This window comes from Epinephelus moara, chromosome 14 (genome assembly GCF_006386435.1).
Source record: "Epinephelus moara isolate mb chromosome 14, YSFRI_EMoa_1.0, whole genome shotgun sequence".
In the NCBI taxonomy this organism is placed as follows: domain Eukaryota; kingdom Metazoa; phylum Chordata; class Actinopteri; order Perciformes; family Serranidae; genus Epinephelus; species Epinephelus moara.
Window position 1 is genome coordinate 3,080,252 of NC_065519.1, and position 22,788 is coordinate 3,103,039.

Sequence of the window (22,788 nt, forward strand, 5' to 3'; positions counted from 1 at the left end):
GCCCAGTGAATGAAGTTATTTTTTCTCAGACTCCAGCTGCTGTGAGAGGCAGCAAAACATCCTTTCATTTTATAGTTACAGTTTACTAATAAAACTCACAAACTCAAAGCCACAACTCTGAGCAGAGTGACCGTCCGCTGTCGACTGTGGGAGGCTGGTGTTTGCTAAATCCAGCCATGTGCATGTGTTGACTAAACATAACCACGTGTGTGTGTTGTTGAAGGAAAATAAAAAATTGGTGGTGTTGTACTGACGTAGTGCTTTTATTTTGAAAGAGACTGTATGCAAACTGTACATTTCCTGTGAAAACAGAAGTGTATTTTGAAAACAGACAATGCATGTAACAGGCTGAAGTTGACACGGCGTCCCAGAACGTCAACAACCAACACACCCAGGGTACCTTGGACGTCATATGTGGACGTGGAAAGTCCATGAGCAAACGTTGATATGTGATGAGGTCACAGTGAGGATGGGTTGCCTGAACGCCCCCAAAGAAATAGATTGACAGGATTATGGTCAACACTTCATTTAGTCTATTTAAAACATTAGGTCCAGATTTGGGATGGGCTGATGACTCAGTGTTGTTAAAATCAGGTGGAAACATGATGCAGCAAATACTGAGACTCTGATAATCCCCTTGTTTCTGTTTCATGGACTGAAAGTTGATATGATAATTCCTGTGTTGAGTCAGACTCTGCGTCTCTTGAAACCTGTTTAAACCTTGTGTATAATCAGTAAAGTACACCGACCTCCCCGAGAACAAACCTGCCTTTCTTCTTTTTACCTTTTTATTGTTTTTTTCGTCTTCCTCCCCGACAGCAGCGATATGTTTCCCAGTCATGCATCAAGAGATCAAATCTAAAAGTAATACAATCTCTGGACTTACATCTCGGTGGTTTAATTTGAAAACCGACTCTCTCTGCTTCTCCCGTGTAGCTTTAAAACAGAAATAAGTTATGCCGGCGGTGCCCTCGCCTCACCCTCCTGACAAGAACAATAGCGGCCGGCTCGCCTCAGAAAACTGTGTTTTACAATAATACTCGTCCACAAAGCAAGACCGACAATGTCAATGGTTTTATGGTGCGCTACACAGTGCAGCTAATGTTCTCCTGCAAGCCAGCACCGCTTCACTGCCTCTCCTTCGCTCTCTCCTCCTCCTCCCTGTCTCCGCCGCTGTCTCTCACCCTCTTTCCGCCTCCTATTTTTTCCCCCTCTTCTTCTCTCTTTTATTCTCCTCGGCTCTCCCTCGCTCCCTCTCTCCGTATGAAAAATCCATTCCGGCATGGGTTTTGACAGCCTGTCTTTGGTGGGTGTGTAAAATTCAAATAATTCACTGTGCATAGACAGTCACTTTGGGGCTGCTTTGTATTTTGTATTTGACTCCGTGTCACTTCGCCTGCCTGTCGAGTCCCAGTCTGCAGCGTTAAGCTTTTTTATTTTATTTTATTTTTTCAAACCCACCATACTGGAAGTTTATTTATTTATTTTTGAATATTTCCAGAGGCAGGAGCTGTTTTAGCTGACCAGCCGCAGTGGCAGGTACATCTCCAAACTCACCACATCTGATTTTCTGCATACTGATAAATAGAAGAGTTTTATTCATGGACAAAGACAAAAGAAATAGACTGTCTTATTTTCTTTAATAGAAGTTCTCAGGCTTTTAATTATGCAGGGGCTCCAACTTTTATTAACCCTTATCATCCCATTTTACCCTTTGTTTCCCCTTAACAAGCCTTAAGTTGTTAAGCCATCTGATTCCAACTCATGTATATTGAATATCAGTTTGTTTCAGCTCCTTTCACTTTAATCTCCCAGTTGGCTCAGTTGACCAGTCAAACGTCATCTGCACCTTGTGTCAAATGGAATTAAAGTACTTCAAGTTTGAGCTCCCACCTATGAGCAGAGCACACAGGTGCAGCTAATCAGACTGATGACAGCAGGCAGCTGCATCACCAAAGACAGCACAGCACTATTTTGGAGTGTGTGAGTCACCACAGACCTGTGGATGGAACTAAATCGAGGGAGTTAACTTGGCTAAGGCGGTATCACGATGTTACAGTATACATGGGTGTTTAAAAATCCTGACGGTACAATTTTCAGTGCCGTCAAAAATACAGACGCTCATCTTTCTGGAGAGAGCTGCATTTTCAGTCCTGTGTGTGATTTATCCTGGCTTCATATGAGTAGAGAAAAAAATCCACTAGTGCTAGGCTAATTTATACAATGTAAAATGCCATAGGCTTGTGCTAATAACGTTAGCATGTTGTATTTGTGGGGAAAATGTGTTTGTCTGTGAATGCTACGAGTTATAGTGAAGCTGATTTGTGTACTTGTGTTTGAAATTGTCTCTATTGACTTGTGGGTGTGTTTGGAATCAGTCAAACTTTAGAGTACTTTGCAGAAACTCCACTGCCAACTAGTGTTTGGAGGTGTAACTGCAGAGCGACACAGACACACCACCGCACAAGTACAGTACTGTTTGACAGCCCTAATTTAAACTAATGCTCGACTACCAAGTGTGAAAAGCAAGAAATCTAAAGTTTAACTGGTGGCAAATAGTTTCTGGAAAAGTGATTCATTACAGATTTGTTGCAGACTTTTTTTTTTGAGATTTCTGCAGCCTAAGATGTCCTGGCAGTTTTTTTTTTTTTTGCAGGAGCAAGTAGTTGCTTTTGTTTTCGTATGATTCATTGAAAGTCGAAAGAAAAGTGAATTAGTGACTTATACTGAGCTAATGTTCCCACTCTCCCTGCAAATTTAATTTTACTTACCGTGATACTTATAGCACGATCAACAGATCTGAATTCAACAGCCTCTGTCATGGCGATTTGTCTTGTCTGTTGCCTTCATTACCCGCAGTGTTTTATGGTAAAAAAGTTTGTCAATCTCTGGCTTTTTGACAATGTTGCCGAGGTGCAAAACAGTTGCAATGCTTTCATGCATAACATCAAGGAATTACTGTAGTTCTTCGTTGTTCTTTCCGTGCCAATGTGTGTGAGATGCATAATCGATTATCTTGGTTGATTGTGGAGGCTAAACTAAAATCTAGTCTTTTGTTATTCATGCATACTGTCATCTTGAAAGAAACACCTCAGTTCTTTAGTGATAAACTAGTATATAGTGTTTTTTGTTATGGATATGTGACACGTCCAGTGAGCACTGGTCTTCTGGTGGCACCAAGTCCACGAATGAAATTTTCTGATGAGAACTTTTCTTTATAGAGGCGTCTCAGTTTGGAATATGCTCTCTACCAGCATTAGACAGATTAAAAATAGATGTTCCTTCAAGAAATCACTGAAACTAAAATTGATGAATCACATGTGAATTTTGTTCTGGCAGCTCTGGAACATTTCTGTGAATTTAATTTTATTTTGACAATGATTGATAATGAATAATTCATTTTGTTTTTCTTATTCGGTTTTTGTCCTAATTTTGGGTTGATGTTGAAATCTATTGCCTCATTGATATTGTGTGATTTTAAATTGATGTACTTTTAATGTTGTTTTGTGAGTGGACCCCAGGAAGACAAGCGACCACTTTGTGGAAGCTAATGAGGATCCGAATAAAGACTAAAGAATGCTTTGCACAGTCTTAAGCAGTGAGGCGTTGGGGACCCACATGTGAGCATCTTCACAGCCAGAGACGAAGAATTGAGTTTGGTGACGTTATGCAGGGGACTGCTATGATTGATGAAGCTCACAGGGAAATAGGATGATTGGTCAACTTGCAGAAATGTTGGGAGGATTGGACAAAATTGCAAAGTTGCGCAGAATTCAGAGGGATTGGTTAAATTTGTGTTAATTGTTGCGATCGCAACATCCTGGAGGTGCTGGGTAATGCATGAAGCACATGATGCAACCTAATATCATCAGAGCCTCCATGGTTTATACTTGGGTGTTTGCAAGTTTGAATCCTGAACTACGAACTGTGTCTATTTTACATTTTTGCTGACATTTTTTTTACGTTTAGTTTTAGATTTTTGGATGTATTTTTCCCATCCCTTTACACGGCCCTAAACCATGACACTTGCTTTAGTAATTTATGTCATTGAATCTCAAGTTTATCGTCTTTCAGTGTGATTTAGCACGGCCCTTGCATAAAGTTCAAGGACTCACAAGCAACAGATTTTTATTTTTATTTTTTTTAAAGAAGAAATGACACAGCTGTTGTTACACTGTGTCGTTGTTAACTTGATCCTGATGTGTAAAAACTGTGGAGCCACTATAAGGTGCAGAATGATTTGAATAGTCTGCACTGCCTTACCTCATAATGTAACACGCTTACAGAAATGAATGAATGTTCACTGTGATGGATTACACAATTCATGTCTGCTAATAGGTTTTCATGTGGTGCAAAAATGAATGAAAGCTAATGGATGTCTGGGTGGTAGGACAGAAATATTAAACACAGCGGCGCAGTTTGTAAAATGATAAAATGGTGGAGTATAAATGGTTTGTAGTGAATGTGCGAAATAATCAGTGTGGTCCTTAAACATGTCTCCTGAATTATGACATTAACTTGGTAGTGCGCCAACAGAACAGGAGAACTGGTTGGTTTCTGCTGCTTCATAGAAAATATTATTCTTCTATGTGTAGTTCACTGAAACCTAATGGGTGCTCAAAGGCAACAGGATCCACCTTTAAAATGCGCAGACCCTGGGAGGAAGCAGGAAGTCAGCAGGGGTCCAGACCTCGATTCATCCCTGTTCAAACTCAATTTTTTATTGTACAAAAAATTAATCTTTTATACACATTTTCTCAAAAGTCAGACTGATGACATTTTTGGAAACTTGTGGATCTCCACTGCAATTTAACATAAACTTCTGGGTGTCAGAATAAAGTTTGGTTGCACAGCATGAGTTTGTACTGACTGGCCACTGACAAGCCGCTCCTTGTTGAAGGGACGGTGGGTAGGCATGCTCCTAGTTTGGACAAGCAGGCAGGAGTCCAACATGGAAGCTAAGCAATGTGCTGCTGTGGACGGGGGCAGCAATAAAACATATTTTAGCCACCTTAAAAAAAAAAATTAATATCAGTAAAATTGTATGCTATATTAAGAATATTTTCACCGCTTTACCTTTACATCAGACTGCCTGTTCCAATGGGAAAGCTATCCAGGTGCTGTACACATGCCGTGTCTGGAAAACGTGAGGTTGGGCGCTGGGTGCTTTTGTGCCATTTTTGAGCCAGCTCTCAAGAATGTGGCGGCAGGTTGCCTCTGAGGTTGCTAAGGAACCTTAATAAGCACCGTATCATAGCCTGTTTATCTGAAATCCTGAGTGCAGAGCTGATCTTCTTCCAGGAGCTGTTTCTAAGTGTGTAGGCCTATCGTCCATGGGACAGATGTAAAGCTCTGACAGCTCTGCACTAACATGATCAATTTTTCCATATTTAGCAAAGACTGATGTTTATTGAAGAAGGGAAAGACATCTGTCGGCTGTGATTGGTTGTTCCTCGTCACATGGAATACGGCGCACAACTGGGTTCCAAAAGTTGAACTTTATCTCAGGGTGCAGCCATTGCACCTTGAAAAGTAGGTCCTGGGAACGTGATCTCGCCCCAACGCCATCGTTCTGGCGTTCTGGCATTTGATCATGTCTGCCATGCATCTACATTGAAAACAGTGAGTCTGAGTGCAAAGAAATGCGGCATGTGTACGGCCCCCAGCAGCTTCAGTTCCCCATCTATGGTCCGTCAAAGCCACCAGACTCCATTGACAAAAACTAATTTAATTTAATTGAATACGAAAGTTGCTGGTCTACTGCTGCCTTGATCAGTTGGTTAGTTTGTGTCATTGTATGACTTTGGTGACTCGAAATTAACGCCTCGTTTCTACGTACATATGTGTACAGAGACGTGTCAACCAGAAGTCCATTCATTCCTATGAGAATTTCCGTGATATCTGATGTCCCTGCGAAACTCCTCCTCTACGTAATTCAATAATAATTTGTGGTGGACTTCCGAGAGACCGTATGACAGTGTGCTAGCTTCCTCCAATTCAGTTGCCTGTGTTTATTGTCAAGTGAGTTTGTATGAAAAAAAAAATAACATGTTTATCTAGTGTTAATGCATTGTGAATATGAGTAAAGTTATTTTGCTAAAATATGGTTATACATCATATACAGGGCTGTACGTTAACTTTTTTAGCCCATAGCATTGGTGCTACAGAGGGTGTTAATTTTGTAGCACGGGCCAGAAAGTTTGTAGCACAAGTATAAAATGTCCATTACCACCTCTACAAATCACAAGTAATGCGGTTCATTATACACTGCCAGCCCGCTCCGGTTGCTGTTTTGCGACAAGCGCATCTCTTGCTAAAAGGTGGCGGTAAGAAGTGTGGTGTTTCTTCACGTTGTTTTTTTAAATATCTTGTTTCCCACAACGTACAGATTATCGAGCCGGATCTTCTTTGGAGCTGACCTAAAATAGCATCTACTTGTCATCGTCGTAGACTAGCCAAGGGAACTCCTTTTTCCACTCCGCGTTGAATTTGTATGTTTTCTCTTTCATTTTTGTTGGTATATCTTTATTTTGTGGAATTGGCACATCTTCTTCCTCTTCAAGTGTGTCTTTTTCTCTTTAGTTATCTTTTTGTTTGGGGTTTTTGTCGAGGGGCTGAAAATACCTCTTCATTTTCACCGCCGTCTTGCTGCTGAAAATACCTCTTCATTTTCACCGCCGTCTTGCTGAAGTGAAGTGATGATGGGAGAGGCCTAGAGGTAACCGCACAGGAATTGTGGGAATTGTAGTTGGATATACAGGATACTACGAATGGTCGTTATCACAGTAGACTACAACTACCATGTAGACTAGCATTTTTTTTTTTTTGTAGGATAACAATGAGCCATCGCTCATGTCATGTGTCAGATTTTACGAGAAAACTACATATATGTTGCACTGTACAGCCCTGATATACAGTCAGATTGTTATTATCTGTTTGATAGGAAATACAGTCAGTAAAGACCTGTCAAAATAACTGATTCATGAGCAATACAGCTGTATTTATACATTTAAGTGAAAAGTTAGAAGGCATAATTAGCTAAAAACAGGACAGCTATCTGTGTGTTGGATGCTAGAGTGCAGACATGTGACTCGTTCAGCCGTTCATATGTTTTTTTGACATGCTACGTACCTGGCAGGTTAACATCTTCATTTATTTGCTGCCATGCAGTGTTGGTCCTGTTTTCGTCCTGGTGATTTTCCAAGCACATATTCCATATCGCTTAGCGTCCATGACAGACTCCAGCCTGCTTCACCAAACTGTGGGCGTGACTGGTGGCTGACATCTACTGTATTCAATATCCTGTCTATGGATAAAAACTCCATACAACCACACTTCAAAAAAACAAACTATTCCTTGAAGGCATTGTTTCAGTCAAGGAACTTGGCTGCTAGCTTGGGGTTTACACCACAGAGCGAGGTGCCATAGTGAATTAGTAAAATGTATCTCACAATATTTCAGATTTCAGATGCTTATTAGAAGGTAAAGAAGGTTTTTTTTTATTGCCCACTGAGTTAAATGCCCAGCTGTGTCCACATGAAGCCAAATTGTCTAAATATGTTTTTCTGCAACTTATTTTAAATCATGTTGTTGAACTGGGTGCAATCTGACATTTGCATTTTTGCTGTGTATAATTATTTTAATCACTTTTAGCATCTTGTTTTATCTCTGAATTGTTTTTCTCCTGCTTTCTTTCCTTCTTTTTTTTTTTACCTTTTTAAGTTTTCTCTTTCTTTTGGATTCATCTCCTTCAGCTCTCTCTTTCCCCTCCTTCCTCTTCCTCTTCTTCTCCTGCTCGTTGTCTCTTCAGGCTGTCGTTAAAGAACCTCTTCACGTTTTTTTGTGTGTTTCACAGTGACCCCTACTGGGAGCGGCCGGCTAATGCAGGCAGCTGCTCCGCCGCCCGGCCCAAGACCCTTCACCTGGCCGGCCAGCAGCATACCTCCTCACCATGGTAACGTTTGTGTGCGCTCCTAGTAGCAGTAGTAGTAGAAGTAGTAGTGGTAGTAGTGTGCGTTTTTGTGTGTGTGTTTGTTTTGTTGGGTATGAGCAGTGTGAATGGTTTGCTAAACCTTTTCTTTTGATGTTATTGACTGGAAACAAGTCTTCCCATGTAACAGACCCTTTGTTGGGAGCACAGGTTCTGTTTATGGAGATATTATTTATGTTATTTCTATTTACCCAGAGTCAAACTTGTAAATACTTTTATTTCTTGCGTCTCTTTACGGAGGCATGTAGAAGATTAGCAGTGGTGGAATGTAACTAAGGACCTTTTCACACCTACCTCATCCGGTCCAGACTTTTGGACTTTCCACACTTTCCAGGTGTGAAACCTCCACGGACCACTGTCCAGACCAAACAGTCAAATCTTGGTCCAATGGAAAGAGGTGGTCTTGGTCTGGATGAAACCAAACCATGGTTTGTTTTGTTTCTGGTGTCAGAACATTTTCTGCATGGTTCAGACGTTACAGGAAGTTTTGGCAGGCTGTTGTCAATTGATAACAGTAGTGACGATGGTTGCACTCAGAGTAGACAGGTGTTAGCAATCAGAGCAGAGGAAAAAATAGCAGTTAAGTTGTCAAGTTGTAATAAGTGTACAGTGTAGGTTTCAGTTTGTCCATGAGCAACGAAACTTAACAAAAAGAGCCCCTGTAGCATGTGGGGGGAGAAGGATCTGACTTTATGAAGACCACAGAAAAACTCCAACTACCTTTTGATTACTTTCCGAGAGAATAAGAGAGTGGGGAAACAAGAGCATGGGAGAGTCTGTCTACAAACCAATCAGTGTGGATTACAGGGACATGCAGCTCATGTAGGGGATGTGAACAGAACGTAGGTGTCATGTAGAGGTCTTTAGTGCACTTGCATAATTCTGATGTGAAACCAAAACTAACCAGACCAATTTACACATGAACCCTGGTGTGAAACTTTACATGCTACAAACATACAACATATCTTCATAGAACAGTTCGTATGATATCCTAAGAATTACTGCCTCACAAATGACGTTATGATTTTAAAGTAAAGTTAATGTGGTTAGATTTGGAAAAAGAATCATGATGAGGATGTAATGACTCAAAGTCCACACAGTTTCAAACACACGTCTTACAGTGAAAGTCAAAATCACGCATTTCTGTTTTGCACTTACTGGAAGTGATGATGGCTTTTTTTTAACCACCTCTTCTTCTTCGTCTTTTTTTTAAATGGAAAATAAATTAGAAACGGATGATGGAGCATTTTTGCTAATATTCGACCATCATCTCCGCCCATAAACAAACTAAACTTATGCCACCATGTCAATATGTCAATGCTGATAAAAAATGTGCCGCCATAGCTAGGAGCACGTTAGCTAGCTAGCGAATGCTAACAGATAGATAGATACCTAGATACCTAGATAGATAGATAGAGGTACATACAGACTCATATCTATGTGCGTATTCTTTTGTAAAGCGTCTTTGAGTACCTAGAAAAGCGCTATATAAAACCAATTTATTATTATTATTATTATTATTATTATTATTCATATCACAATACACCATTAGCCCTTACATTCTTATTGTCTGTGGTACCAAATCATTACAGACCCTACAAACATTACTGATGGCGTCTATTGAATAACAGTATTGATAATTAGTGCAAAAAAACATGTATAACTTACATCTGTAGCAGTGGCAGTGTTCACTATAGCTAACTCAGGCTCCCTGTTGTCCCCAGCCACCATGTCAAAAGTTGAGAAGATTGTGACGTAGCTTCCCCTACATCACAAAGATGGCGTCTGTTGAGTGTGAAAGGTGTCCATCATTGCACACTGAACTTTTGGACTGTTTAGAGTGCTCCAGTAGTTCACTGCATTTTCCTGTAATATGCAGTGTGAACACACTTGAGCACTCAAAATCTAGTACAGAAATTTGAGACACACTGACAGTCTCAGTTGTTGCTACATCAGCATTCAACACCTGTAACTCTAAAGTAATCAGTGTGTTTTAATGCTGCATCACGACAGTGTTGGGGAGATTTCTTCTTTGTGAGTGTCTTCAGTTATGTGTAAATCTTCCAGCTCTGTGTCTGAGTCTCTTTGTATGTGTGTGTTTACTGTATTTAGAGTGTGTGTGTGTGTGTGTGTTGGCTCACATGCAGTCTGGATTGCAGCTTTTGTAAGACGCCGCTTTAAAATCGTATCATTCCTCCTCAATCCATCATCCCTCCTTCCTCTCTTTTACTGTTTCTCCTCCTCCCCCCTTTCTTCATCCTTCCCTCCTCCATCAGAGGTCTTTGTCAGGGAACAGAGAGAAGAAGGGATTTGACACCAGGAAGTGAACTGAGGCCTGATGCATTGTGGTTGATGTTGTGGTGTGTTCCTGTGTGTTAGTGAGTGTGTACGTGTGTGTGTGTGTGTGTGTGTGTGGTGGATTACAGTACTGGAGAATAAAGGGGGGATTTGTGTCGGAGTCAGGCGGAGAGCTGAAAGGAGACGGCAGTTAATAGCTCATTATAGGACGAGCTTAACACCATGTAGGCCGTATATAAACACACACACACACACACACACACACACACACACACACACACAAATTCCGACTTGATAACTGCCTCTACAATGTTTGACTTGTGAGGACATGGGCACTGTCCTCACAAGTCAGTGATGTCCTCATAAGGTGGTGCGAATACCCCTGAAATGTCCTCATATACAGGTTGTACCAACGTACATACTTCCTGAGAGCCTTTTCACACACATCTGATATACATGAGGACTGTAGGGCTGCAACAATTTGTTTACATTTCCAAAACTGTCAGAGCAGCTGACACTTTAAACATCTGATTTCTCCGTTCTTGCTTTAAACAGCTAAATTTGGTTGCAATATGAATTACACATAAAAACAGCATTTCAATAGCTGTGTTTTAACAATAAAATATAGTCATTGCTGTGCATAAAAATGTGTAATTTTTTATGTAACCGAAATGTCTGTTTTGAACCAGGGTTAAGTGCAGGTTTTACATTTCGGATAACAGCGGGTCTCACCCTGTTTTTATTACAGCGGAGGAGTTTAAAAGGTCCTGCAGTAACTACAGTGACACATAAAGAGAAATACATGATATTAAAAGCAGCCAGGCAGCAGAGAATGTCAGGTTCACGGCTGTAAAACTTTCACTTTTTAAAGTTACAGATTGTAAATTAGTTTCAGACTTGAAAGTCGGACCTTTATCACCATTTTGTCGTATTCATGTGAAAAGAATGGAGTCCCACAAATTGTTTATGAGGCGGTGTTTATTGTTTGTCCCTGACGGTTAAAAGTGTAAATAAAACTATGTATTATCTCGGCGACTAGAGTCCAGTCTGACCACAGGAACAAGAAGTCTGCAGTGTGTACATCCTCCTCCGTGTTTGTCGACAGTTTAACGTCTCCAGTTTAATCTCACCAGTCTGTTAGCTAAAGCTTTGTTGATGTCGCTATGGTTACCTATTTTAACAGACACCTCCCAGCCAATCAGAAACAAGTGTTTTCTGTGTAATAAACACAATAGAGAAGTGTGTGTTTGTCAAGGTTTTCTGCGGTGTTTATGTGTGGCATTGTGTGTGTGTCCTCCTTTTGCTGGGTGTATTTCTAATGTTAAATGCATGCGTATGTGTGTGTGTGTGTGTGTGGTTGTGAGAGAGAGAGAGAGAGAGAGAGAGAGAGAGAGAGAGAGAGAGAGAGAGTGTGTGTGTGTGTGTGTGTGTCTAGAAGGTGAAATTGAGATAAATGGTGGAGGAGCTGGGTGGCCACAGAGGCCCCTGATATACACTCCACCTGTCCACTCTGCTTACAGCTGTGTGTGTGTGTGTGTGTGTGTGTGTGTACTACCATACATGAACATGTAAAGTGGGTTTCTTTGATAGTGTGTGTGCATTTACATGCACGTCTCTGCCTGAGCTGGATTACCTGTGGTTGTGTGTGTAGTTGTTGATGTGTGTGTTTGTGTATAGTGTGTATAGTGTGCGTTTGTGTGTGTGTGTGTGCGAGAGTAAGCAGAGTGGTTGTAAACTAAAAGAGACAGATGTACCAGGGAGAGCTCGCCCACCGCAGCCTTGCTCACTCTCCCTCTCTCTAACACACACACATGCACACACATCAGGGAGCTGCTGTTATTCAAATAGTACTTAAGCTAGAAGAGTGTGTGTGTGTGTGTGTGTGTGTGTGTGTGAATAGACACTAAAGGTTTGGTGTGGTAGGGACAATAGAAGATGGAGGGAGTGCAGAAATCAGAGGGGTAGTTGAGTTGTTCACTGGTGTTGGACAGAAAGATGTATCATTATCTGAAGGAACAAACAGGATGTGTGCCAGTGGATTCTTGTTTTGCTGCTCCGGTACATCCATCAGTAGGATGAAGATGCTCCGAGCTACTTGATTGAGACTGTCCCTCCAAGACAAACAGCAGTGTGATTTCAGCAAATGTCCATCGGGTGTAAAAGAGGAAACAGTGAGGTTGCTTTAGAGCCACAATGTTGACTGAGAGGGGAGGTTGGGTTGGTCAGACGGGTCGACGAAACGTCTGAGCTTAACACAAGACTTCTGTTTGGTTCCTGTTTACTGCCAACATGAATGCAATCTTTGCCTAACGTAGTACTTTTTGTCATTCAAAATCCAAAATACATATTCTTCCTTTTACACGTAGCACTATTTCTCAGTCTAGATAGTTTTGGTGTGAGGTGTTGAGTGTTGGAGATAACAAATGTCTGTCTTCTCTCCACTATAATGGAACTATGACACTCAGCTTGTGGACCTCAAAGCACCGAAAAACTACATTTTAAAAACTCAACAGCAACGTCTCTTTCTAGAAATCATGACGCGGTTAGACCCCCCTAGAGATAGGGTAAGGAGTTCGGACATCCGGAGAGAGTTTGGAGTAGAGCTTCTGCTCCTTCCTTCATGTAGAAATGGATCAGTTGAGGTGGTTCTAGCCTCTGATCGGGATCCTCCTGGGCGCTCCCTGTCAGTGGTGTTGTGGCATGTCCAAATGGTAGAAGGCCCCGGGGCAGACTCAGAACACACTAGAGGGATTGTTGGTGAAGATTCTCAGGCATCCAGGTCATGGTAATCTTAAGAGCTATATTGTAGGCAACTGGACTTGAGTTTCTTGAAGATGTTTAAACTCTGTTAGGGTTCACACCCACACCAGTACGTTAGAACTGAAGAAGCCTCTTTGATGAGAGGTGAAACGTCTTGAAGAAACTCAAGCAAGCCCAGTTGCCTATGATATAGCTCTTAAGATTGCTGGAGGGTATTACATATCTCGTCAGGCCTGGGAACGCCTCGGGATCCTCCAGGAGGAGCTGGAAAGCGTTGCAGGGGAGAGGGACGTCTGGAGTACTTTCTGCCTTTCCGACTTCGGATAAGCGGTTGAAAATAGACAGATGGATGGATGATGTGGTTAGTCAAGATAATCCAGTTTCATGTAGGAACTATTTTCTTTCTATCAAACTACACCCACCAACCCAATGACTGCTCAGAGGGAAGCGTGTATTTACTGTTAGCTCACCTAGCACCACCAAAAAGGACACCATTGATGTTTACATCTCATGCACCAGCCTCTCGTTTATTAGTAGATGCACGCTTCCTTCTGCGAAAATAGCTCCTATATGAAACTGCTCACAACAAGGTCTGTGGACTATCTTGACGAACCAGGCCATGATTTCTAGAAAGAGACATTGATGTTGAGTTTTTCTGATGTATTTTTGTGGCACTTATATTAGAGAAAGCAGACATCTCTACAGCAGATATCTCCAACCAAAACTGTCTAGATTGAGATATGGGACTACAGGTAGGAGGAAAAATATGTATTGACCTGTGCCTTTAACCAAAGCTGTGTCTGACTAGAAAATGCTTCTATGATGCATGATGTGATCAGATCAGAATATGTTTACATTAATTGCTGTGCTAGCTCTAGTGTAATGGCAGCAACAGAAAGTTTACTGATTTTTCTAAATTTACGGTTTAATCAGGTAATTCGAGCCTTGTTGTTCAATACAAATGATAATGGCGGCCGGAGTGAGACCAGGTTGCCATTCAACGATCATACTTTATATACAGAACAGCGAGCCAGCACAACGCTGTTAACTGAATCTTATAAAACGAACATGAGCAGGAGGCAAATTTGTTTCTCCTAGGACGGCAAGGGCATGACCCACCCTTCTCCCCCTCTGATTGGCTAGTACTGGCTCTCTTTTTTGGTTGGGTTAGGGTTAGGCAAGAAGAGTGGGATTGGTTAGGGTTTGAGGAAGAATGTCAGGTTAAGCTAACCAGAGGCAGAGTAAGGCGGGTCGTCCCAGGAGAAACAAATCCATGAGCAGGATGTTGGGTTTGACGGGAGTTTGTTCCCCACTGACTGTCAGCATTTGGTTCTGTTAACAGTGATAATAAAGGTTCCCAAGTTTACCCCCGTTGTTTCCAAACTCTGAGGCGCGATTTGTCCCTGACTGTGTCGCTGTGGTGCGGACAGATGATCAGAAAACATGTCTATGGGTCATATTTAAGGCAATTAAAAACCACAGATTCTGTTGTTCAGTTTGGAGGACTAGTTGTAATAGGAGTAATGCAGAAACAGAGACAGAGAAGAAGAACAAAGGAACAATAAAGAGATGTAAACATGTTAGTGTGGGGATTTATGACGAGGACGGAGGCAGATAGACGGAGAGATTGGAGGTGTAGCAGGTGTGCTGACTCGCCCGAGGTCTGTCCTTCAGACATGACAGCTCTAAAAACACATAAATCCTCCTCCTCCTCCTCTCCCCTGAGTTTTCTCCCTTTACTTGTTTTCCTTCTGCTCTCCTTTTCTCCTACCTCCTCCACATCTTCTCTCCATCCTCTCTTCATTCTTCACTCTCTCCTTATCATCATATTCTCCATTTCCCTTCTCCTCTCTATTATCTTGTGTTGCTTCCTCTCCTCTTTTCACATTTGCTCCTTCCTCTCTCCTCTCAGCATCCCTCCTTCTTTCTCAATCTCTCTTAAATTTCCCCTTTTACAGTTTTAGTGGACTTAATCTATCCTTATTCTAGTGCTTTGTAATCAAGCTTTATTGATCAGCTGTTATTAGGTATGTTAATGTATTGAAACAACAAAGATGACAGTAAATACTTGTTCATTGTTAAATGCAGAACACTGAGGCGCAGCATTATTTAAAGCTGAGATGCTTTGGTTGTGTCTGGTTGCTATGATACAGAATATCCGTGGTAGAGGACCTGCTAGCTCTGGACGGTCGCTTAAAAACACCCATGTTAGGTGCCTCAGAAGCCGCTGGAGATGCCAAAAAACAACTGGTTTTGTAGTTTGTTGGTCTCGAACAGTGGTGATGATGACGATGATGATGCCGTCCAGCATCTCTTCCACTTCCTGATGATGAAGTCAGCTCCTCACTTTATGGCACGTATGAAATGTAACATATTTCTGGTTTGCAGAAACGCACAATGCCAACATTTCCTCTGGCAGCTGGCGATCCATCTGCACCCTTTACTTCCTGTTGTAGTTTCCTCTTTCCTTCCTCCATCCTGCATTCTTCCTCCTCTCTATACACCCTCGCTTCTCTTACAGTAACTCTGTCTTACTCCATCACATCCTTCATTCCTTCCTGTTTTCCCTCTCCAATCGTCCCTGTCTGTATTTGGCTTTCTCTTTTTCTTTGTTTCCTCTCCTTCATCACATCCTTCCTTCCTTCCTTCCTCTCCTCCATCAAGTTCACCTTCATACCTGTTTCCTCTCCTTCTCTTTCTGAGCATCGGTTTGATGGCGGAGGTGTGATGCGTTCTGATGTGGGTGTTTTTTTTCCTCTCCCATGTCGCATGAGTCGACTTCCCGGCGTGTCGCTGACTTTGTTCAACTTTCTCTCTTTGATGCCGCACTTTCTCTCTCACCTTGGCTTTCTCTTCTAACCTACTTTCCACCTTCCTTCTAAAAAACACAATATCAATTCTCCTTCTCTCCGCCTGTGTGTCTTTTTTTATTTGGCAGCGAGCACCCTGAATTCAATAATTTAACCTTTTCTTAGTTTGTCTTTTATTTCTCTATATTTTATCATCTACCTGTGTCTTTGTCTGCCAGGAAACATGTTAATAATGGATTGTATAGATTTGGACCGTGTGTGTGTGTGTGTGTGAGGAGCAGAGAGCTTTTGAAGTCCTGATGTGATGTTTGTAGTCCAGGAGCATTGATCTTGAGGTCCATCTGTCTGATTGCCACTGAAATCAACAGTCAGAATGTTTGATGAGTTTTGTTTGAAAGAAATCAGCAGGAGGAGTTTTAGCTAATATCACCTGAAACCTTGTTTACCTTCCAGAAATCAAACAGCAAGACGTTAAACATTCAGCAGCCGCGCCGCCTCACACTCCACTTTAGCTCCATAATATCCTTTATTTTTTTATCCGTGAAGATCAACTCATTCCTGAAGTTTGTTAGTTTTTTAAAAGTGCCTTTAAAAGTTGTTGTCATCCGTTTATTGTTCCTACATTTCCCAGAATCCTCTGGAATGCAGACTAAAGCGACTGTACATGTAATTTACTAACTGAAATAACTGGATTTAGTGTTACATTACTCTTTAACAGAGAGTTTATAGTTGTGTGAACATAAAAACATCCGTCATACTTTAGTGACCTCGATCATAAACTGAAGTGAAACAAATTAAACACTTTGACAGTGAATGTTTTTTTTTTTTTTTTACAATAAATTCAACAGGCACATTTTGTGACCCTGCATGTACGTTCATTAATAAATCTCCTCATTATTCCATGTAATCCAGGTGGTATTACATCGACTATGTACCCATACTTCATGCAATACAAGGTACACGATACAGCTGCACAGATCATGTTACAGTAACTCTACATTAACAGTCAGTGAAACATGTTATATTGTTTTTTTGATCGTCTCCTGTTACATCATATATACTGTCTTCTAGTCCAGTGATTTTCAAAGTCAGGGCACCAGAGGGGCCTGGAAAAATATTAATTATAAAAAGAAAATGGAAGTTTTTAGCAGTAGTAGTGGTAGTACTATATAATTAATAATGATAATACATAACATATTTAAATCTTATTTGCCACACCCATTTTTCTGATTGCCTGCCAGTCAAACATGATTTATCACATCATAAATTGTCATTGTTGACCTGGTAACGTCACCTGCCAAAAAGCTGCTTATAATGGAAGACATGAATATTGACTCTGTTGTGTCTAATCTATTTGTTACTGCAAACTGTGCATATGTTACATTTGTGTGTTGTTATATAGTAGGTATGTTGAAACTTGATTAAATCAAGTGATTAATCAGCCTTGATTTTTGTAACGCCTTATTTTTTTCTGTGATTAATTAATCGATATTAATGTGTTATTCTGACAGCCCTAATTTCTTTACATTTTGACAACGCTGTGGTTAACGTGTGGTTAGGTTTAGGCACAAAAACACTTGGTTATGGTGAGGGAAATGATCATGTTTTGGCTTGAAATACCCACTTTTCGTGGCATTGTCACGGCTTGAAACGAAGCGACGTCTCCGTAAAAACAACCACTTTCATGGCACAATCTGGGCAGGAAGTGCAGCAAGGTCTCGGAAAAAAACAAAACCTTATGACGTCACAATCCAGTGAAGAAACGGTGATGTCACTGTAAAAACAATAACTATCCGGGCAGGGAGCGCAGCGATGTCTTGGTAACAAAACAACCACTTTTTTTTTGGCAGCATCCCTGGTTGAAAGACAGTGACATGTCGCTAAAAATTGCCTTTGCTTTGTGGCTAAAAAGCAGCAGGAAACAATGAATGACTCACTGGATTGTTGGTCGTGAACAGTGGCAGCTGTCTCGCCGAGGTGACACACAATCTGGTTTGACTCCAGCAAAGTCAGCAAAATCCGACGCTTGGGCAAAGACTTGCGGCATCACAGACGAAAAAGCTGTCTTTTACCGTCGGCATGATACGTGGCAGGTCACTGGTGTCAGGGGGAAATGCATCGGGACACAAATGAAAGTTAGGGCGACAGGTGGGAAGAGTGGTGGATGGTCAACAAACACTGACTTTCACCCGAGAGAGTGGTGTTCAGGTCCTGTCACGTGCGTTTGTTGTGGAAGGCAAAAAAACATCAATTGGCGGTGTTGTACTGACATAGTGCTTTTATTTTGAAAGAGACTGTATGCAAACTGTACATTTCCTTTACATTTTGAAAACAGGCAATGCACGTAACAGGCTGAAGTTGACACGGCGTCCCAGAACGTCAACAACCAACACACCCAGGGTACCTTGGACGTCATATGTGGACGTGGAAAGTCCATGACCAAACGTGGACATGTGACGAGGTCACAGTGAGGATGAGTTGACTCCCAATGACAGAGTCAGTTTATATACTGCGCCACCTTAGAAACTATGTGATTTGTTTGAAACGTACAAATGTAACACATCTATGGTTTCCTTGCCATGGAAAAGTTTGGGAACCCTCGCTGCAGTCGTCTGTGTAACGTCTGTGTTGAGGAGTAACTGTGGATCTGCTGTGGCTTCGAGTTAGACTGAACAAAACCCTGAAGTTCAGGTGCAGTTTTCAAACAGCAGCACATCATCTGATAATGCGTTTGACTGTTCCTCTGACACATCAGCTCCTGTCACCCCTGGGCCGCCGCCGCTGCACCCAGAGAATCACACCACAAGACATCATCCAGATAAACATTTGAACTCTTCATTTGGCCTCTCTTCAGATTCCTCAACACACACACACACACACACACACACACACAGGAGCCTGTCAGCGAACGCCACATCACTTCACACAGCTGCAAATCCCCCGCCTCCCATCACACCAGCATCACCACTTACTCATGTTTGACACGTGGTGCACCTGAGCGACGCCGCGTGACGTGGCGCGGTCCCCAAACTGCTCTCAGAAAAGTGTTGAAAACGACAGCTTTTTTATTTTTGACGAGCGTTCAATCGCAGCTCTAAACCGCAGCGTTTTCCCCCGTCTCTGTCTCTGATAACAGCTCCCTCCTCTCCTCGTCTATCCGTCCTCATAACTGCAAATCCCTCACCTCGTTGGACGGCTACCCACCTGTGGCGCCCACAAAGAATCACTCAAATCCAAACACACACACACACACATTCTTATCCCCACAACGTGTATTTATTTTTCCTTATTCCCGGGGTTTTGTTTACAGTGAAAAGATTTGACTTTCACCCCGTCTTCACCTGCCTGTGCCACTGTGCCGCTGCTCGCTGTTGCCCGCGGCACTTTTTCAGCATCGCCCAGGCTTGTTACTGCAGCGAGATTTCCCCCCGAGGAAGACTGAGTGCTGGAGAGACGCGGCACACATGAAATAAAGCCGCTGTTTTTGCTCCATTATGGTGCCTATAGATGTGTTTTAGACTGGTTTAACAGGAGAGCAGGGAGTTTCCTGTGTGTGTGTGTGTGTGTTTTTGGAACATATTGTTGTGGTATCAAAAGTGAGACAGTGAGAAGGAATGGGACGAAGCCTCACAGGACATTTACTCCCTTCACTTTGATTCATGTTCTGCTGCTGGAAGGGAGAATAAATCCACACGAAATCAGCTTCACTTGTAGCTCCAGTTTGATGTTAATTTTATTTCATGGTTTTAAGGAAGCTGAAGACAGTTTTCACCTTAATCCTAATGGAAAACGTGTCTCCTTCAGCCTGCTTTAAATTCTGCTGCAGGTCAGAATCCAAACAAGAGCCCGATGCAGTGAATTGTTTGACCAAATTCCTCATTAAAAATGTGTGTTTTTCTTGTTTATTTTACAAATGAGAGGAGGCCCTGCTGTTGCTTTATGGTCACATTTACCTGAACGCAGCACACATGAAATAAACCTGCTGCTCTGCTCGGTTACAGCGCCTCGACGCATTTCAGACTCTCATGTCAGAGGAGAGAGTTTTGCCTTTAACCCAAGTATTTTTTGTGCTTTTAAAAAATGAGATACAGACTCTTTAATACACTTCATGTTCTGCTGCTGGTAGGAACATTAAATTTATACGAAAACTTCAAAACAACTGAGCTGACATTGATCTTGAATTTAAATGACTGGATTTTCAGACAAATTCAGAATTAACATTTGATTGAATTTTGAATCTGGTGTGAATTAAAGTCTCTTTTCTACAATAATATTTATTTTACTTGTCTACCTTTCTTCCTGTCATCCTTTGTCATTTGTTTTAGATTATTTTGTGAAATTTATTTGACAGTTGACAGTAGAGATGGGACACGGGGGGAGAGTGAGTGGATGAACTAATGTCCTCAGTCAGTGATTATGGCGTGTGCACCTCACTGTGAAGACCTGAGACTGTTTGAAGGCAGGGCAGCTTTATTTGTACAGCACATTTCATACACAAGGGCGACTCAATGTGCTTTACAGAGCAATGAAATATAAAACATAATGACAAATGCAGAGACGGGTAAAGAGACAACAAGATATAAAGGGTAAAATTAATTTCTAAATGATTCATTATTTAAAAAGTGCAGACAAGAGGTGCAAAGGTAAAAAGAAAAGATTGTTTAGAATGATCTAAAATTGACTTTAAAAATCAGTTTGCAGTGTTAAAAAGGAATGTTTAAGCTTTGACTTAACAGTGTTCAGAGTCGGGGCTGTGACATCATCTGGGAGGTTAATCCAGGTTTGTGCTGCTTGATAACAAAACGCTGCTTCACCATGTTTTGTTCTGACTCTTGGGACAGTCAGTGGGCCGGCCCCAGATGTCCTCAGGGTCCTTAAAGGTGCAGTCTGTAGGATTAAAGGGGACATATTGGCAGAAATATAAGTATGTTATTTAAGTGTATAATCAGTTGAAAATAAGAACTGTTGTGTTTCGTTACCTGAGATTGAGACGTTTATAGCTACATAGAGAGCAGGTCCTTTTTTATGGAAATTGCTGTGTTTCACCGCAATGTTTCTACAGTAGCCTAGAAGGGACAAACCAAATTGTGGCTCTAGACAACACATCCTCACTGCGACCTCGTCACATATGACGTCCAAGGTACCCTGGGTGTGTTGGTTGTTGACGTTCTGGGACGCCGTGTCAACTCTAGCCTGTTAGGGTGTGTTGGTTGTTGACGTTCTGGGACGCCGTGTCAACTCTAGCCTGTTACATGCATTGTCTGTTTTCAAAATAAAATGTACAGTTTGCATACAGTTTCTTTCAAAATAAAAGCACTACGTCGGTACAACACTGCAAATGATGTTTCTTTACCTTCAACGACAAACCCACATGTTTGGGTTTCGGTACAGGGTTTGGCTTTATAATCTTACAGGACGGGAACAGCGCTCTCTCGGGTGACAGTCGGTGTGTGTTGGGCCTATCCTCCACCGCTCCCAAACGCCCCACTTGAACTTTTGCTGCCTTAACTTTCGTCCTTGTCCTGCCACGTTTCCCCCTGACACCGCTGAGCACCAGTAAACTGTAACGGCATCCGCATCATGCTGATGTTAAAGGACACCATTTTTTGTTGGTGTCTGATGCTGCGAGTCACTGCCCAAGCGTCGAATTTCGATGACTTTGGAGTGAGACCAGGCTCCTTTAGACAGGGTCATTCGTGTTTTTGTGTTTTCACATCGGCCTCCGTAGTGAGAAGCCCATCTGCACAAGCAGCATTGGAGAAACACTGTTTTTTTTCAATGTGAAACTGCTTTATTCAGTGTTTTTACTGGTTTAAATCATCAGGTCTGTTTGTTTTTGAGAGGATGAAACCTCTGTTGGTAATTCAGCTCCCAGTGAGAACATCTGGATTAGAAAAACAATAAGCACACATTAGTAGCTTTGGAGAAACACAGATTTTATTCTGTGTTTTAGCTGGTTTAAGTCATCAGGTTCGTTTGTTTCAGAGAGGAAGTGACCTCTGCAGATTATTATATGCAGATATAACAATGAACACTGAAAGAATTCTAACTGGGAGAAGTCTTCACTGCTGGATGCTATTAAACCCCCACATATTAAACACTTTAACTGTCAGGATTTGACTGATTAGCATTCTGCTGCTTGAAATTTGTTCAAACTCGACTTTACTGTAAATCTGTGAAGGTAAACTATTAAATTAGAATTTTAAATATTCTGTTTTCAGCCTGTAAATACTTCAGAGTGACTGAACAAAGAGAAGATATCTGACTTCAGTTATTCACAGCAGTAGAAAATGTTTTTTAAGTTCTCTTGGTGTGAAATTCACATTTCTGAGTTGATTTCAAAACTGCTTCCAGACTTATTTTCACACGGAATCTGTTGTAGTTTGATTCAAACTCTGTGAACATGTTCCTGGATTCCTCCTCAAACACAACCTGCTCCTCACTCCTCCTCACTCCTCCTCAAATCATCGTTTACACTAAACACATGAAAGCTATTAATTCATTCCATTAAAGGGCCGCGTGCAGACGGATAACAATCTCTTCAACACTTCAGCCTGTTTTTTCGAGGAACTGTAGATTTTCAATTAGTGTTAATATATTATAAAAACATGGAGGAAAAAAAAGTGGTGTCGAGGCAGCGATAGAGAGAGAAAGCCTACAGCCAGAGCACGGCCGCCGCCTCTGATGTACGCCTTATTAATTTCATTTACTCTGTCCAGAGAGGGGGAGGAGGGGGGAGGAGGGGGGGAGAGAGAATTTGTAATTCGGTGTTTTTGAAGAAAAAAAAAAGATCAAAGGGAAATTAAGTTGAGCAGGTCCGTGTAATGTGTGATTTAGAGGCCCGGAGCATTTACTGCTCTGTGAGTACTGCAATGAAGCTGCTTTTTAACTCTGAGAGTGTGTGTGTGTGTGTGTGTTTGAATTAGCATG

The 22,788-nt window shown here is 41.6% G+C and overlaps 1 protein-coding gene across 1 annotated transcript in view; it reads left to right on the top strand.

Moving 5' to 3' along the window:
- LOC126401106 (neuronal PAS domain-containing protein 3) overlaps window positions 1-22,788 on the top strand; it is a 453,646-nt gene that overhangs the window by 123,661 nt on the left and 307,197 nt on the right. Inside the window, exon 2 of the mRNA XM_050062200.1 lies at window positions 7,856-7,954. Coding sequence (XP_049918157.1) covers window positions 7,856-7,954 — 99 coding nt within the window. The remainder of the gene's footprint in view (window positions 1-7,855; window positions 7,955-22,788) is intronic.